This window comes from Mobula hypostoma, chromosome 4 (assembly GCF_963921235.1).
Source record: "Mobula hypostoma chromosome 4, sMobHyp1.1, whole genome shotgun sequence".
Lineage (NCBI taxonomy): Eukaryota > Metazoa > Chordata > Chondrichthyes > Myliobatiformes > Myliobatidae > Mobula > Mobula hypostoma.
This window is the reverse complement of record NC_086100.1, coordinates 19,696,777-19,715,211: the sequence shown is the minus strand read 5'-3', so window position 1 is coordinate 19,715,211 and position 18,435 is coordinate 19,696,777. Positions and strand designations below refer to the sequence as shown.

At 44.3% G+C, this 18,435-nt stretch overlaps 1 protein-coding gene across 1 annotated transcript in view; it reads right to left on the bottom strand.

Annotated features, from left to right (window-relative positions):
* The window catches only part of cp (ceruloplasmin), a 70,958-nt gene extending 66,568 nt beyond the window's left edge, over positions 1 to 4,390 (bottom strand). The window contains exon 1 of the mRNA XM_063045372.1: positions 4,176 to 4,390. Coding sequence (XP_062901442.1) covers positions 4,176 to 4,333 — 158 coding nt within the window. The 5' untranslated portion in view covers positions 4,334 to 4,390. The remainder of the gene's footprint in view (positions 1 to 4,175) is intronic.
* Positions 4,391 to 18,435: the final 14,045 nt, after the last annotated feature.

Below are 18,435 nucleotides of genomic sequence, written 5' to 3'. Positions count from 1 at the left end.
CTTGCTTTTGCTTCTTGTGGCACAGGTATAACAGTTCAGAAGTCATGTGGCAGCTGCATAAAACTCTGTTTAAGCTGCAAGTCTGTTCCCATCACTGGAAAGATATAGAGGCTTAGGAGAGGGTTCAAAAGCGATTTACCAGGATGCTGTCCGAGTTGGAAGGTATAAGCTATAAGGGAAGGTTGGGCAGACTTGGATTGTTTTTTCTGAAGTATCAGAGGCTGGAGACAGTCCTGATAACAGTTATAGGAGGCATAGGTCGGTCAGAACCACTTATTTCCCAGGGAAGAGATGTCAACCCACTAGAGGACAGATGTTTAAGGTGAGAGGGGGAAGGTTAAAAGGGGATATGAGGGGCACATTTTTTTTTACACAGAGAGAGATAGATGCCTGGAGCAGACTGCCAGGGGGAGTCATGGAAGCAGACACATTTGCAGAGTTCAAGAGGCCTCTAGATAGGGAATGAACATGCGGGGAATGGAGCATACAGATAATGGTGTGGGCAGAAGGAGTTAGTTAATTTGGCATCGTACTTAGCACAGACATCATGGGCGAAAGAATCTGTCCTGAGCTGTACTGTTCTATGTTCTTTGTAAGTGATGAGACTAACTTGGGACCTCCAGTTCTAGACTGTCCAGCCTGTGAAAAAGGCTACCTTGTCTATGCCCCTCATAATTTTACAAACCTTTGTAAGGTCACTCTGCAGCCTCCTGCACTCCAGTGAGAGCACTCCCAGCCTACACAATCCCTCTTTGTAACTTAACCCCTCTATTCCCAGCTGAGTGAAGCTTTTGTGCACTCTCTCTGATGCTACAGAACTATGCACCATATTCCAAATCTATCCTAACTAATATACAGCTATAACACAATATCACAACTCTTACAGACAATGGCCTTGCCTATTAAGACAAGCAAGCTAAATGCCTTCATACCCTACCTACCTGTGTCACCATTTTCAGGGAGCTATGTACTTGTACCAAAAGTTTCTCTGTACATCAACAATTCTAAGGTGTTAGCTGTTTTCCATATACATCCAGCCAGCACTAAAAAAACCAAAATGCACAACCTTGTACTTCACTGGATTAGATTCTACCTGCCACTATTCCATCCAAATTTCCAGCTGCAAAAAATGAATCATAAGATGAATCATATAACATAACTTGCCAATAAGTTTACTTTGAACTTTGAACATTGATCCATGTGCCTCCATATTCTTAGGCAACTATCCTTGCTATCTGCGACTTTATGTCATCAGTAGGTTTACCTATCAGATTGCGACATTCTTATCCAAATCATTTATGTATACGACAAACAACAATGATTCCAGTGCTAATTCCTGTGTTATACCACTGTTTACAGACTTTAACTATCAGAGAGAGTTTTACAATAAGAAAGTCAACCCTTCACCACAACCCTTTGCCTCCTATCACCAAACCAATTTTGGACCAGTTTACCAAAGCATCTTGGATACTGTATACCGTAACTTTTTGGATCAACCTACCATATGGGATTTTGTCAAGAAGCTTACTTTGAGATTTACTTCTGGTTTTAGACAACCCAACCAGAGGAAGTATCCACTATCTCTCTTGTAAATTCCAAGGGGAGTAGTGTTATTACAACCTGTTTGCCCTGGGAGTACTGACTGATTTTTTTTATTTAATTATTTACGGGATGTGGGTGTCGCCAGCTAAACCAGCATTTATTGCCCATCCCTAGTTGCCCTTGAGAAGGTGGTGATGAGTTGTCTTCTTGAACCACTGCAGTCGCTGAGGTGTAGGTACACCCACAGTGCTGTTAGGGAGGAAATTCCATGATTTTGACCCAACGACAATGAAGGAACAGTGATACGTTTCCAAGTCAGGATAGTGAGTGACTTGGAGGGGGGATTTCCAAGTGGTGGTATTTCCAGGTATCTGCCATTCTCGTCCCTCTAGATGGTAGTGGTCATGGATCTGGTAGGCGCTACCTTAGGAACTTTGGTGCGTTCTTGCAGTGCATCTTGTAGATAGTACACTCTGCAGCAACTGTTCATCAATTTGAGTTCCTGGCAAACTGGAATCATTTCTTTTCAAATCTTTTTAGTTATATTATACAAAAGAAATAACACGAGTACATTGAAGTAACAACACTTACAATGTCTCAAAAAAGACATTATCTTAAAGATTGAAAAAAAATTTGTGATGACAAAAAAAACCTAATTTCTCTAGTAGAAATAGTAAAGGAGCAATGCACAAGGAATTACATCACTTCAAGTGCAACTTATGCAGAACTTGCATATGTTGCATCATTGCAACTCACCAGGAATGCCTGCTGAGATTTCCAGAGGAATGCAAAATAGCCAAAAAAGCTGAAAATTGTGATTTGTTCAGGAAGGAATCATTTTCCACTTGCTCTACACATAAATAACATTATTGTCGCTTCAGATTTCCAAATCAAAGGTCCCACATTCTCATTTGGAAGTATGAAAGTAAAACCTCTGAATTTCTTCTATAGCATACTGACCAATACAATTCACTCTTTACAGTGTGGTCTAACCAATTTTGTTTGCATATTTAACATTACGCTGCTTTCTAGTTTTATCTGTGGGCAAATTAAATACCAGTCTGGTTTGCTTTCTTTAAGACCTTATCAACCTAATCATTACTTTTAGCAATCTTGATATCAGTACTCATTTTGGTATTTAATTTCTAAAGAATACTTCATCATTTCCTAACATCTCATCTCACATTTTCCTTAATTCCACACTGCAAAACCTTCCTGTTTTTTTTTTTGGATTTTGTATCCAGGAGAAAAAAAGTAATTGTTCCAAGTATTGTACAAGGGAGTGATGGTCTTTTCCAGTGGGAGCTTTCTTCACTAGTCAATAAGTAAATGATCTCCTGTGACTCACTGTTGTCCTGGGGAAGCAAAATCATTTGAGGGAATGAATAGTTAGCAGATTAATAATGTGTTGAAGAAATTACAAAATTAGACTAGATGAGACCACTTGGCAAAAGCAAGTCTATGTGGCTCACGGTGTCGGAATATGTGTGGTATTTAACTATTGTAACCTAGCCACTGAGATTGTAGAAATCACACCTTCTCCTGCACATTGCTGTTTTACTCTCTGCTTTAACTGTTGAACTCGTAACACTGACATCCAGTGCACTTCAGAGCTGTGCAGCAACCAATGCAACAGCCCGTGACTGAGCCGGCCAGAATGAATTGTTCCACAAAACCACAATGAACACTTCATGATGATTAACCAATGGAAAGCGGTTGATCAACAGCAAAGAAAAATACCAGGAGAGAAGCACAGCTTGTTTTGTTCATGAGTTTAAATGCAAATCCATGTTGTTCCCGCCTGTGCCACCTTCTACAGAATAGGAGCAGGGGAAACAGAAGCCAGGGACAGCCAGGTGATGCTCAAGAGCTGTTCCACTACCTTGTAAAAGATTTGATTTATTTGCCACATGCACATCAAAATATCAAAACATACAGTGAAATGTATTATTTCTGTCAAACACTAACACTGTCCAAGGATACGCTGCGATAGCCCACGAGTGTTGCCACACTGCTAGCGCCAACGTAACGTGTCCACAACTTACTAACCCAAACCACTGTGTCTTTGGAATGTGGGAGGAAACCAGAGCACCCGGAGGAAACCCACGTGATCACAGGAAGAAGGTACAAACTCCTTACAAGCAGTGGCAGGAACTGAACACGGGTTGCCAGCATTGTAAACTGCTGTGCAAACCTACGTCCTCCTGAGATAATGGTTAATCTGATTTCTGGTTCAGTGCAATGTTCTTGCCCAGACCCTATTGTTCACTTCACCAATAGACTGCAGCCACGAATATACTCAGGATAGAACGTCCACTGTGGCTGAATATCCTAAGGTAATGTGAAGGGTCTTTCTTCCTCTCAACCCAAAATGACTATCCAGAGACTTGTTGGAGTCTCTCCAACATGGGGAAACAACCCTCTGTATTTAACTGGTTAAGTTTACACATTTCAAACCTCTCAGTTTCTTAATTTCCAGAATCTAACTGGAAGATTAGCACAAGCATCACACAGTCACTTTCACTCTGTCGGATCTAAATTGTACAGCCTGGCTTTGTCTGCCAGCAAATTTTCCACACATTCACAATGGTGGATGTTCTGTCCTTCTCCTTTTTTTGTTCATTCCTACTCACTCGTCCTTGTCGATCGTCGTGCCAGCAATGATGTTTTTCCCACTTGGAGCGTAATTCCATTCAACTTCACGAATTGCAAAGTAATATTCGCGGGTTAAGGCCATCGAACTGGCACTGAAACATAGCAAGAGGAAGCAAACAGCTAGTGCCGACTTCATATCTGGCAGGTATTGAACAGTGGAGAAGAGCTAAGTGAATCCCTTAAAAAATACAGAGCGGCCTCATTTATAAGGGGAGGACTGTCTGGTTGATCTGACCAATTAGAACAGGGAGGATTGCTAAATAATGCTGGTTTTGTAATCTCAGTGAGCAGGAGTTGTTCCTCCAACGAATCTGCATTCTGACAGACCTGGGTAATCTACTAGTGATTTTTCGTGACCTGGGGCACATCGGTCACAGCAGCTGTACATCACTCAGTGTGTGACGGCTCAGCAGACTTTCTAACCGCAAACAGAACATTCTCTTGTGCAATAGCTAGACCAATATTTGTCTTTTCAGTGACATGAAGAACAGAAACAAGTCTTTGACCCTTCATGTATTCCTACTCCATTCTATTGGATCATAAGACCATAAGACATGGACACATAATTAGGCCAGTCAGCCCATTGAGTCTGCTCTGCCATGGCAGAGCATTGAGTTTGCTGTTCTATCATGGCAAATTTATTATCCCTCTCAATCCCATTCTCCTGTCTTCTCCCCATAACCTTTGATGATCTTACTCATCAAGAACCTATCAATCCTGGCTTTAAATATACCCAATGACTTGGCCTCCGCAACTGTCTTTGGCAATGAATTCCATAAATTCACCACCTTTGGCTAAAGAAATTCCACCTCATCTCTGTTCTGAAGGAACACTATTCTGAGGCTGTGCTGTCTGGTCCTAGATTCCCCCACTATAGAAGCATCAGCTCCATGACTTACGATGTGTTTATTTTATTAATTTGTCTTTGATCCGTATCTTTTAATGTCCTTAGCCATCAAAAACAGCCCCAGTCTTGAATGCCTTAATGATTCCAAACTTTTGGGGGAGAGTAAAGCTTGGCACGTGATCACAATCTGCCAGCATCCCACCGGGTAGTGGAGAAAGGGTGAAGGGTGACTCAATCTCCTATGTTCATGCATTCTGTGCCTTTCAGGCAACCTCCAACTTCACAGCATCACTATCCCTTGGTATGGCATCTACCTTCAGAGGCTGCAGAACAGTCATTCATGACAGGAAGGGCCTGCTCCTAGGGGGCTCTCGATATTAACACTGAGCCCTCACATTAGGTAAACTAGCGATAAGGAAATCTCCTTCCCTACTTCTGAATTCAGGCCATTCATTACTTTCTTACTTCTGGTATCTTATCTGAATGTTTTGCTAACTTGAACCCACCCACTGTCCTCTGACTATCCCTTTTTGTTTGTTAACTCTTAAACGATTGCCCTTTCCTTGTCTCCGTCTTGACCTCCAGGGTTGTTTGTGTGGAGTTTGCATGTTCTTCCTCTGAGAACGTGTTCCTGTCAGTGCTCCTGTTTCATCCCACGTGGAATGTGGAGGGAGTAAAGTGGGATTTGTGTAGGATCAGTGTAAATTGATGCTTGATGTGCAGTATGGACTCGATGGGCTGAAAGGCCTGTGACTCTATTTCTGTCTTATAAACCTTCCCAAAGGCGCCTTTGACTGCCCCTTTGCTTGCAATCTCTTGCCTCATTTTCTACCTGCCTCTCGTATCCGCAGTTATCAAGGTGTGGTCTCCTCTGAACTTGTGCCTGTTTCCTCTGCAGCTTCAATCGCTCTTGGCACAGATCTAAGCAAAGTTACAAGGCAACAGTTTCTATGGTCATGACTATAGTGCATTATCATATTCTGACACAGATTTTTAAGCAGAGTTTTGTAACCAAATTAATTGACGTGTGGAAAGTTAGGTAGAAAAACTAGAGTTGGATTGGTAGGAGTATAGTTGGAAAAGGTTGCTTTATTTTTCACATAATAATGTGACTATACAGTCTAATAGAGATGTTGAGGTATTTTGTCTTAGTAGGAAATAAAATGTAAAACAAAAAACAGTATGCTGAGACAAATTCTAAAGATTAATGATTAGCTTTATTTGTCACGTGTACATCAAAGCATTGAAACGAACAATGAAACGTGTTGTTTGTGTCAAAATCAAATTAGCGAGGATTGAGCTGGGCAGTTGGCAGAAGTCGCCATGCTTCTGGTGCCAAATAGCATGCCCACAAATCACTAGCCCTAACTGTAAAAATATGGGATGAGGGAGGAAAAGCACGCAGTCACAGGGACAATGTACAACCCCCTTACAGACAGCGGCGTGCCTGAAACCCCAAGTTTACAGGCTGGTACGGTAAGCTTGCACAACACTGTTATCGTGCTGTCTGAAATTAATAAGTTTCAAATGGTGTTTTTCAGTAAAACTCCAACTGTAGTATGTGTATCTGGAGAAATGGAGGCAGTGACAAGACACATTCCTCTGTGAACATTCCTCACTAACTGGTAAACAGATAAGAGAGTGAAGTCAATTGATCTGTTGCTGCTGGTGTGGTCTTATAAGGGACCATTGTCTCAAGAAGACATACCAAGGCCAACTGAATAAGGTAGAGTGCCATCACTACTTTATTTAAGAGGAATGGGTTGGGTACCTTTTGGGTTGTGGTTGGTCCATTGAGGCAACGTGGATGGTGGCTTACTAATCTCTCGAAAGAGAGTATTTAAGCGTGGACTCAAAAGGTAAAAGGCAATCACTCAGCCAACAGTATATCAAAGTGGATCCTTCATGCTGACGTTCGTTTAACACCTTAAACAGCTTGAAGAGAAAAAAACATGAACATGATCGAGGTATACAGAATTATGAGGGGTATAGATTGGGTAAATGCAAGCATACTTTTCCACTGAGGTTGGTTGGAACTACAACCAGAGGTCATGGGTTAAGGGTGAAAGGTGAAAAGTTTAAGGAGAACATGAGGGGAAGCTTCTTCACTCCGAGGGTCATGAGAGGGTGGAACAGGCTGCCAGCGCAAGTGGTGCGTGCAAACTCAATTTCAACATTTAAGAGATGTTTGGATAGGTACATGGATGGTAGGGGTGTGGAGGACTATGGTCCCGGTGCAGGTCGATTGGAATAAGCAGCTTAAATGGTTTTAGCATGGACTAGATGGGCTGAAGGGCCTATTTCTGTGCTGTACTTCTCTATGACTATCATGGCTCATACTGAGGAACCTTGTAAGTTAGGGGGAGGGGGAACGTTGAGGCTTTGCTGCTGCTTGTGCTTGGGAAGAGGGAGGTGGGGGGGCTTTGGGGTTCTAATGTTTTTATGTCATTCGTTCTTTGGGGTTTTTCTTCTATTTTGTGGATGTCTGTGAAGAGTAACAATTTCAGGTTGGATACTGTATACATTCTCTGATATTAAATGGAACCATTGAACCATTGATTGACAAATCCATGGTCAGTAGAATGTTTGACGAAGTCTTCTTTCTTTCATTATATTCTGATCTTTACGGTAATGTGATCCTGGGAAAAGTTTCAAACTTCATTCCAGCCCTGTTCTTTTGTGCTGAATAACCAGTACCTCCTAGCTGTTCGACTTCGAGTGGGAGGGTCCCTGTTCCATTGACATTACAAACAGTTCTGTATTTAGTCCCTTACGCTCTGCTTGCTCTACTCATTAAAGTTTGAGACTGAGGGCCAACTGTAAACAATATTCCTCCTGCACCAGAGATATGAGTTGTTGTCTAAACACTCATACAATCAGGGTATACAATCTAACTCAACTGAAGCTGCAGCCGCTGTTGAACTAAGCTTTAAGCCACTGGTGATATGTAAGGGCCTTTGTGATGTGACGGTCCTCTGTGGCACTTGTGGCTCCATGGTTCATTTACCAAAGGTAGTTTGGCCATCAGACGCATCTGGTGCATGAGAACACTTTCACGCAGGCTGGGTAACGGGTCACCATGGCAAAAATTTAGCAGTCCTCTGGGCAGCATCCTGCATCTTTATGGGGTTCTGAGGTGAACGGTCACATCTGCCAGTATATTCCAGGTCCCCACCTTTTTCCGCACGTCTCCTTTGAACTTTTCCTTTCACTCTACCACAGACACGTATCTTCACCTACCACCTTCTCGCTAGCCTCCTTCCCCTTGCCCCACTTTTTTATTCTGGTGTCTTCCCCGTCTCATTTCCCTTCGATGTTGATGCATGCGATAGGCGTTGATGCAGGTGTTAATGCATGCAGTTGAACCTGCTGTTGATGAATGTATTTGCACATTCTGTCATGAGTACTGCAAGAGTTTGAATTTTCTGCAATGGTGTCAAAAGGCTAAAGCAAAGTTCCAAGTAAATTTATTATCCAAGTGCATATACAACCCTGAGATTCATTTTCTTGCAGGCATACTAAATAAATGTCAGAGTGAAAGTTACTCTGATCATTTCTGTTGTTTTCCTGCATTGAATGAAGATCATGTGGGGTCTTAATCATGTGTATGTGAAGAGATTTTTTCCTCATAGGAGATTCTAGAACTAGGAGGCACTACTTATTTCCATATTTCCTTACGTTATGGGAGCAGGGCATTCAGTCCGTCAAATCGCTGAGATCCCTCACAGAATTCTCACCAGTCTTACTCTCATCAATTCTGTTCCCCTACTTATTTCTCCATTCCTGCTCTGACCTACAGGCCCACCAACCCCCAGTTCTTCTGAAACGCACCTACACCAGGGGGAATTAACTTGTCATCCTGCAAGTCTCTGGGACTTGGGAGGAAACTGGAGCATCAAAGGAAAATCCACATATATAAAGCTATATTAAAGTCAGACAAAGGCTGAACATCTTTCTATCAGAGAGTCATGAGTCTTTGGGTGTATAGAAATGATTACAGGGGCTATGTGAGGAAAAACTGCTTTTCTGAAAAGAATAATTATGGCCAGAAACTGCCTGCCCACAGATGTGGCCAACGGTGCTTTCAAAATGTATTTGGATGAACACTTGTGAGACAGGTGCAGGGGCATAATGAATTCTCTGGGTCAGTGAGTGACGCCAGAGAGCATTGGGCTCTGAGGTTTTTAGAGCTCCTGGAATTGGTTAATTGTTTATTTTCTGACAGTTGTTAATCGTTTAGAGTTCCTTATGTTTTTCTCGAGTGACTCGCTCTTTGCAATGCGGTCTCCTGGTGCCTTCTGTTTAAGCTTGTTCGGTTTATTTAGATAGCCTCTGGGATTCTTGTATCATTTAAGCAGATGTCCGATTAGCACCAATCACAGGGTCCTGGTTTTGAGAGTGTTACTTCTCACGGTGTCCCTTGGCCGAGCCATTGGTGTTCTTTTGAAATTACTATGAATAAACTCTTGTGACTGTCTCTATATCAAAAATCTGTCTTTCATGCACACTTGGGTTCTGATATTGCCAGAACGGAACACATCATGAGGAGGGGAACAGATGGCATTGCTCTATTAGGGGACAATGTGGACCCAGTGGACTGAATTGCTTCCTCTGAGTCTTCACAACTCTGTGATTCCATACTCCATTCCACTCTGATATTTCTTTCTGCCAAAGGCCTGAATAAAAAGCTGGGACACATGTGCTCTGCAAGCATCCAGCTGTGACTGAAAAAGGGAGATACAGTATCTGAGCAGGACAGATGTTAGAATTAAGGTCAGAACAATATTAAAACAGCAGAAACATTTATTTTCAAATCTCAGGAGTTTACCATTTCACTAACTCTATTGTCTGTAAATTGACCATTTTAAACTGCAAATGAAAATTAGTTAGAACTACAAATTACGGAATCAGAAATAGATAAAGTATATCACTCAAAACAAGATTGATATTGAATTCCTTAACTTTAATTTACTCTCTCTTTCACTCTATCAGCTCTAGCTATTTTAGTTTTTAGGGTGGCGGGGTGGATATACGTCTTTACCAAAGGGGGTGTAAGGGTGCTTCTTCGCTCCACTAGCCTGCAGGTCACCCTTGGGCAAGGTGTAGCACCTGCTTAGTCCCCCAATCACGTGAAGCCTTAGGAGCAGGTGGTAGATGGTCGCATGAGCAGCTGGTGCATATGACAAATCCTGGTTATGCGATCACTGATGCCAGGCAGACAATCTCTGAAGAGAATTGTTAATGGATGGAGTCACCTGTCTTATAAAGACTCCATCCAGAAGAGTGCAATGGCAAGCCACTTCTGTAGAAAAATTTGCCGAGAACAATCATGGTCAAGACCATGATCGCCTACGTCATATGACGTGGCACATAATGATGGTGATGATTGACTATTTTAGTTTGCCAGCATTTTAACTTGGTGCCCTTTTATCGTTGTCCCAGAGCCTTGCATGTTGCAACACGTTACACAAGGAGTTTAATTTTATTTTAATCACCAGTCTCACTCCATAAGAGGTTATTGCTTTGCTCCTTCCATTGCTTTCCTCACCTCCTCTGCTACCCATACTCGCTTTCTCCCCCCAATCTGATGAAGGGTTCTGGGCCAGAAACACTAACAGTTTTGCTGTCCACAGATACTGCCTGCTGAGTGTTTTCAACATTTTCTGCTTTGACTTCAGTTTTAGCCAAAGGATTGTTAAACTAAGATTAATTGATTCAAAGAAATCGATTATGAAACCAATTGCAGAAAGCTCAGTATTGTGATAAAAAAAGTCTCCTCGTTATCTGATACATTTTCAGAGTTTCCCAGCAGTTAACGTTTACAGGAATAGGGCTGTGAGTTGTTCATTTGCCACTATTCAAACACCCTCCTTCCCAAGGCCAAAGGACAATTCATTTCATATTCCAGGCTAGGCTAGGCTTCAGCCACTCTGTAATGCCGCTAACTCCTACAAATAAATAAATCACTGGATTTCCCCTCAGAAAAAAAATAGATACAGTATATTGACATAACCCTTTATGATTTTATACCGGAAAACAGATTGCTTTGAGCAATCTGTTCACATCCCATTCCCATTCCCGTTCCAGCATGTCGGTCCACGGTGTGCTCTTGTGCCAAGATGAAGCCTCCCTCAGGGAAGGGGAGCAACACCTAATATTACCGGTGCCCTCCAACCTGATGGCATGAATATTGATTTCTCCTTCCTGTAAACAAATTCACCCCTCCCCCTTCCCCTAATCATCATTCTGACCTTTTTCTTATTCTCTCCAGTGTATTACTTCCCCCTGGGCCCCCTCCTCCTTCCCCTTTCTCCTATGGTCCACTCTACTCTCATAGTACATACAACACAGAACATAGAAATCTACAGCACATTACAGGCCCCTCGGACCACAATGTTGTGCTGAGCATGTAACTTACTCTAGCAATTGCCTAGAATAGCACATAGCCCTCTATTTTTCTAAGCCCCATGTACCTATCTAAGAGGCTCTTAAAAGACCCTATTGTATCCGTTTCCACCACCACCGCTAGAAGTGCATTCCATGCACCACCACTCTCTCTGTGAAAAGCTTACCCCTACCACCCCACCAAACTCCGGGTCCAACATATAATTCTCCATAACTTCCGCCACCTCCAACGGGATCCCACCACTAAGCACATCTTTCCCTCCCCCACTCTCTCTGCTTTCCGCAGGGATCGCTCCCTACGCGACTCCCTTGTCCATTTGTCCCCCCCCCCATCCCTCCCCACTGATCTCCCTCCAGGCATTTATCCTTATAAGCGGAACAAGTGCTATACATGCCCTTACACTTCCTCCCTCACTACCATTCAGGGCCCCAGACAGTCCTTCCAGGTGAGGCGACACTTCACCTGTGAGTCGGCTGGGGTGATATACTGCGTCCAGTGCTCCCAATGTGGCCTTCTATATATTGGCGAGACCCGACGCAGAATGGGAGATCGTTTCGCTGAACACCTACGCTCTGTCCGCCAGAGAAAGCAGGATCTCCCAGTGGCCACACATTTTAATTCCACGTCCCATTCCCATTCTGATATGTCTAATCCATGACCTCCTCTACCGAAAAGATGAAGCCACACTCAGGTTGGAGGAACAACACCTTATATTCCGTCTGGGTAGCCTCCAACCTGATGGCATGAACATTGACTGCTTAAACTTCCGCTAATGCCCCACCTCCCCCTCATACCCCATCCGTTATTTATTTATTTATATGCACACATTCTTTTTCTCTCTCTCCTTTTTCTCCCTCTGTCCCTCTCACCATACCCCTTGCCCATCCTCTGGGCTTCCCCCCTCCCCCTTTTCTTTCTCCCTAGGCCTCCTGTCCCATGATCCTCTCATATCCCCTTTGCCTATCACCTGTCCAGCTCTTGGCTCCATCCCTCCCCCTCCTGTCTTCTCCTATCATTTTGGATCTCCCCCTCCCCTTCCCACTTTCAAATCTCTTACTAGCTGTTCTTTCAGTTAGTCCTGATAAAGGGTCTTGGCCCGAAATGTCAACTGTACCTCTTCCTAGAGATGCTGCCTGGCCTGCTGCGTTCACCAGCAACTTTTATGTGTGTTGCCCCTGACATCCCCTCAGTACCTATTTCCAAGCACCTTAAAACTGTGCCCTCTCATGTTAGCCATTTCAGCCCTGGGAAAAAGCCTCTGTCTATCCACACAATCAATTCCCCTCATCATCTTATACACCTCTATCAAGTCACTTCTTATCCTCTGTTGCTCCAAGGAGAAAAGGCCAAGTTCATTCAACATTTTCTTATAAGGCATGCTCTCCAATTCAGGCAACATCCCTGTAAATCTCCTCTGCACTCCCTCTATCGTATCCACATCCTTCCTGTAGTGAGGTGACCAGAACTGAACACAGTACTCCAAGTGTGGTCTGACCAAGACCTAAGTCGCTGTAACATCACTTCATGCTCGATGAATGCCAACACACCATCTGCCTTCCTAATAACACTGTCAATACACGTAGCAGCTTTGAGTATCCTATGAACACCATCCCCAAGATCTCTCTGATCCTCTACACTGCCAAGAGTTTTACCATTAAAATTATATTCTGCCTTTAAATTTGACTTACCAAAATGAACCACTTCACATTTATCTGAGTTTAAGTTCATCAGCCACTTCTCAGCCCAGTTCTGCATCCTATCGATATCCCATTGTAATTTCTGACAACCCTCCAGACTATCCACAACACTGCTAACTTTTGTGTCATCAGCAAACTTACTAACCCACCCTTCTACTTCCTCATCCAAGTCACTTATAAAAATCTCAAACAGGAGGGGTCCTAGAACAGATCGCTGTGGAACACCATGGCCACCAACCTCCACGTAGAATACAAACTATCTACAACCACCCTTTGCCTTCTGTGGGCAAGCCAATTCTGAATCCACAAAGCAAAGTCTCCTTGGATCCCATGCTTCCTCACTTTCTGAAGGAGCCTTACATGGGGAACCCATGGGGAACCATGGGGAAATCCATATACACCATATCCACTGCTCTATCTTCATCAATGTGTTTTGTTATATCCTCAAAGAATTCAATCAGGCTCGTAAGGCTCAACCTACCCTTGACAAAGAATTGCTGACTATCCCTAATCAAATTGGTTGGGGCATGCGTTAGTCTTGCGAGACCATGTCTTCACTCTCCAGGGCGCAGGCCTGGGCAAGGTTGTATGGAAGTTGCCCATGCTGAAAGTCTCCCCTTTCCATGACACCAATGTTGTCCAAGGGAAGGGCATTAGGACCCATACAGCTTGGCACCAGTGTCGTCGTAGAGCAATGTGTGATTAAGTGCCTTGCTCAAGGACACAACAAGTTCCCTCGGCTGGGGCTCGAACTCACGACCTTCAGGTAGCTAGTCCAATGCCTTAACCACTTGGCCACGTGCTCACACAGATTATGTCTCTCCAAATGCCCATAAATCCTGACTCTCAGGATCTTCTCCAACAACGGCCAGTGAGTGAGTGGGCCAGTGAAGGAGTGGAGCTTTGAGGCTTTGACTCAAGAGGCTTCGACGAGAAGAGGCGGAGGACAAGCTAGCTCGCAGTTAGTCTTTACAATGCCTCCTGAGACGGTGATGTGCCTCTCATGTGAAATGTGGCAGTCTTGGGGGAACGCCCCGCTCCTGCAGAGTCCCATCTGCCAGAAGTGCATGCGGCTGGGTGATCTGGAAAACCGTGTAAGGAATCTGGAGCAGCACCTGGATGACCTTCGACTCATAAGAGAGAATGAGGCAGTCATAGATGAGAGCTACAGGCAGGTAGTCACACCTAGGCTGTCGGAAGCAGGTCGTTGGGTGACAGTCAGAAGGGGGAAAGCGAAGGTGAGCAGACAGGTAGTGCAGGGCACCCCTGTAGTCATTCCCCTGAATAATAAGTTTACCGTCATGGATACTGTTGGTGGGGACGGCTGACCAGGTGTGAGCCACGGTGGCAGGGGCTCCGGCAATGAGTCTGACCCAGTGGTGCAGAAGGGTGGGACGGAGAAGAGGAGAGCTGTTGTCATTGGAGACTCTATAGTCAGGGGAGCAGACAGGAGATTTTGTGGACGTGAGAAGGACACCCACATGGTTTGTTGCCTTCTGGGTGCCAGGGTCCGGGATGTCTCTGACCGGGTACACGACATCCTGGTACGAGAGAAAGCAACCAGAAGTCGTGATACATGTAGGGACCAACGATATAGGCAGGAAGAGGGATGAGGTCCTGAAGTGTGAGTTTCGGGAATTAGGCAGAAGGCTGAAGAACAGGACCTCAAGGGTGACGTTCTCAGGATTGCTGCCAGTGCTACGTGACAGTGATGGTAAGAATTGGAGGAGATGGCAGTTGAATGCGTGGCTGAGGAGTTGGTGCAGGGAGCAGGGTTTTAGATTTTTGGATCATTGGGCTCTCTTCTGGGGAAGGTGAGACCTGTACAGATTAAGTGGGTTGCACCTGAACTCGAGGGGGAGCAATATCCTTGCAGGTAGGTTTGCGAGCATGTTTCGGGAGGGTTTAAACTAATTTGCGAGGGGGATGGGACCCAGAGCAATACAGCAGTGAAAGAAGTGCATGGAGTAAAGCCAGATCTAACATATAGAAAGGCTTTGAGGAAAGAGATGCAGAATAAATGGTGTAAAGACAGTAAGGTAGAAGGGCTGAAATGTGTGTACCTCAATGCAAGAAGCATCAGGAACAAAGGTGATGAACTGAGAGCTTGGATACATACATGGAATTATGATGTAGTGGCCATTACAGAGACTTGGCTAACACCAGGCCAGGAATGGATTCTCAATATTCCTGGATTTCAGTGCTTTAAAAGGGATAGAGAGGGCGGAAAAAGGGGAGGAGGGGTGGAATTACTGGTCAGGGATACTATTACAGCTACAGAAAGGGTGGGTAATGTAGCAGGATCCTCTTTTGAGTCAGTATAGGTGGAAGTCAGGAACAAGAAGGGAGCAGTTACTCTATTGGGGGTATTCTATAGGCCCCCTGGTAGCAGCAGAGATACAGAGGAGCAGATTGGGAGGCAGATTTTGGAAAGGTACGAAAATGACAGGGTTGTTATCATGGGTGACTTTAACTTCCCTAATATTGATTGGCATTTGATTAGTTTCAAGGGTTTAGATGGGGCAGAGTTTGTTAAGTGTGTCCAGGACAGATTCCTGTCACAATATGTGGACAGGCCGACTAGGGGGAATGCCATACTAGATCTAGTACTTGGTAATGAACCAGGTCAGGTCACAGATCTCTCAGTGGGTGAGCATCTGGGGGACAGTGACCACTGCTCCCTGGCCTTTAGTATTATCATGGAAAAGGACAGAATCAGAGGGGACAGAAAAAATTTTAATTGGGGAAGGGCAAATTATGAGGCTATAAGGCTAGAACTTGCGGGTGTGAATTGGGATGATGTTTTTGCAGGGAAATGTACTATGGACATGTGGTCGATGTTTAGAGATCTCTTGCAGGATGTTAGGGATAAATTTGTCCGGTGAGGAAGATAAAGAATGGTAGGGTGAAGGAACCATGGGTGACAAGTGAGGTGGAAAATCTAGTCAGGTGGATGAAGGCAACATACATGAGGTTTAGGAAGCAAGGATCAGATGGGTCTATTGAGGAATATAGGGAAGAAAGGAGCTTAAGAAGGGGCTGAGAAGAGCAAGAAGGGGGCATGAGAAGGCCTTGGCGAGTAGGGTAAAGGAAAACCCCAAGGCATTCTTCAATTATGTGAAGAAAAAAAGGATGACAGGAGTGAAGGTAGGACCGATTAGAGATAAAGGTGGGAAGAAGTGCCTGGAGGCTGTGGAAGTGAGCGAGGTCCTCAATGAATACTTCTCTTCAGTATTCACCAATGAGAGGGAACTTGGTGATGGTGAGGATAATATGAGTGAGGTTGATGTTCTGGAGCATGTTGATATTAAGGGAGAGGAGGTGTTGCAGTTGTTAAAAGACATTAGGATGGATAAGTCCCCGGGTCCTGATGGAATATTCCCCAGGCTACTCCACGAGGCGAAGGAAAAGATTGCTGAGCCTCTGGCTAGGATCTTTATGTCCTCGTTGTCCACAGGAATGGTACCAGAGGATTGGAGGGAGGCGAATGTTGTTCCCTTGTTCAAAAAAGGTAGTAGGGATACTCTAGGTAATTATAGACCAGTGAACCTTACGTCTGTGGTGGGAAAACTGTTGGAAAAGATTCTTAGAGATAGGATCTATGGGCATTTAGAGAATCATGGTCTGGTCAGGGACAGTCAGCATGGCTTTGTGAAGGACAGATCATGTCTCACAAGCCTGATAGTTCTTTGAGGAGGTGACCAGGCATATAGATGAGGGTAGTGCAGTGGATGTGATCTATATGGATTTTAGTAAGGCATTTGACAAGGTTCCACACGGTAGGCTTATTCAGAACGTCAAAAGGCATGGGATCCAGGGAAGTTTGGCCAGGTGGATTCAGAATTGGCTTGCCTGCAGAAGGCAGAGGGTCGTGGTGGGGGGAGTACATTCAGATTGGAGGATTGTGACTAGTGGTGTCCCACAAGGATCTGTTCTGGGACCTCTACTTTTCGTGATTTTTATTAATGACCTGGATGTGGGGGTAGAAGGGTGGGTTGGCAAGTTTGCAGATGACACAATAGTTGATGGTGTTGTAGATAGTGTACAGGATTGTCAAAGATCGCAGAGAGACATTGATAGGATGCAGAAGTGGGCTGAGAAGTGGCAGGTGGAGTTCAACCCGGAGAAGTGTGAGATGGTACACTTTCGAAGGACAATTTCCAAGGCAGAGTACAAAGTAAATGGCAGGATACTTGGTAGTGTGGAGGAGCAGAGGGATCTGGGGATACATGTCCACAGATCCCTGAAAGTTGCCTCACAGGTGGATAGGGTAGTTAAGAAAGCTTATGGGGTGTTAGCTTTCATAAGTTGAAGGATAGAGTTTAAGAGTTGCGATGTAAAGATGCAGCTCTATAAAACTCTGGTTAGGCCACATTTAGAGTACTGTGTCCAGTTCTGGTCGCCTCACTATAGGAAGGATGTGGAAGCCTTGGAAAGGGTACAAAGGAAATTTACCAGGATGCTGCCTGGTTTAGAGAGTATGCATTATGATCAGAGATTAAGGGAGCTAGGGCTTTACTCTTTGGAGAGAAGGAGGATGAAAGGAGACATGATAGAGGTATACAAGACAATAAGAGGAATAGATAGAGTGGATAGCCAGCGCCTCTTCCCCAGGGCACCACTGCTCAATTCAAGAGGACATGGCTTTAAGGTAAGGGGTGGGAAGTTCAAGGGGGATATTAGAGGAAGGTTTTTTACTCAGAGAGTGGTTGGTGTGTGGAATGCACTGCCTGAGTCAGTGGCGGAGGCAGATACACTAGTGAAGTTTAAGAGACTACTAGACAGGTATATGGAGGAATTTAAGGTGGGGGTTTATATGGGAGGCAGGGTTTGAGGGTCGGCAAAACATTGTGGGCCGAAGGGCCTGTACTGTGCTGTACTATTCTATGTTCTATGTTCTATAACTTGCCCACCACTGAAGTCAGACTCATTGGTCTATAATTTCCTGGATTACCTCTACTCCCTTTCTTGAACAAAGGAACAACATTTGCCACCCTCCAATCCTTTGGTACTTCTCCTGTCCCTATTGATGATGCAAAGTTCATCGCCAAGAGGCTCAGCAATCTCCTCCCTTGTTTCTCACTGTAGCCTGGGGTATATCTCATCTGGTCCCGGTGACTTATCTAACTTAATGCTTTTCAAAAGCTCCAACACATCCTCTTTCTTAATGTCTATATGCTGAAGCATTTCAGTCCGCTGTAAGTCATCCCCACAATTGCCAAGGTCTTTTTCCCTAGTGAATACTGAAGCAAAGTATTCATTAAGTACCTCCACTACCTCCTCCATCT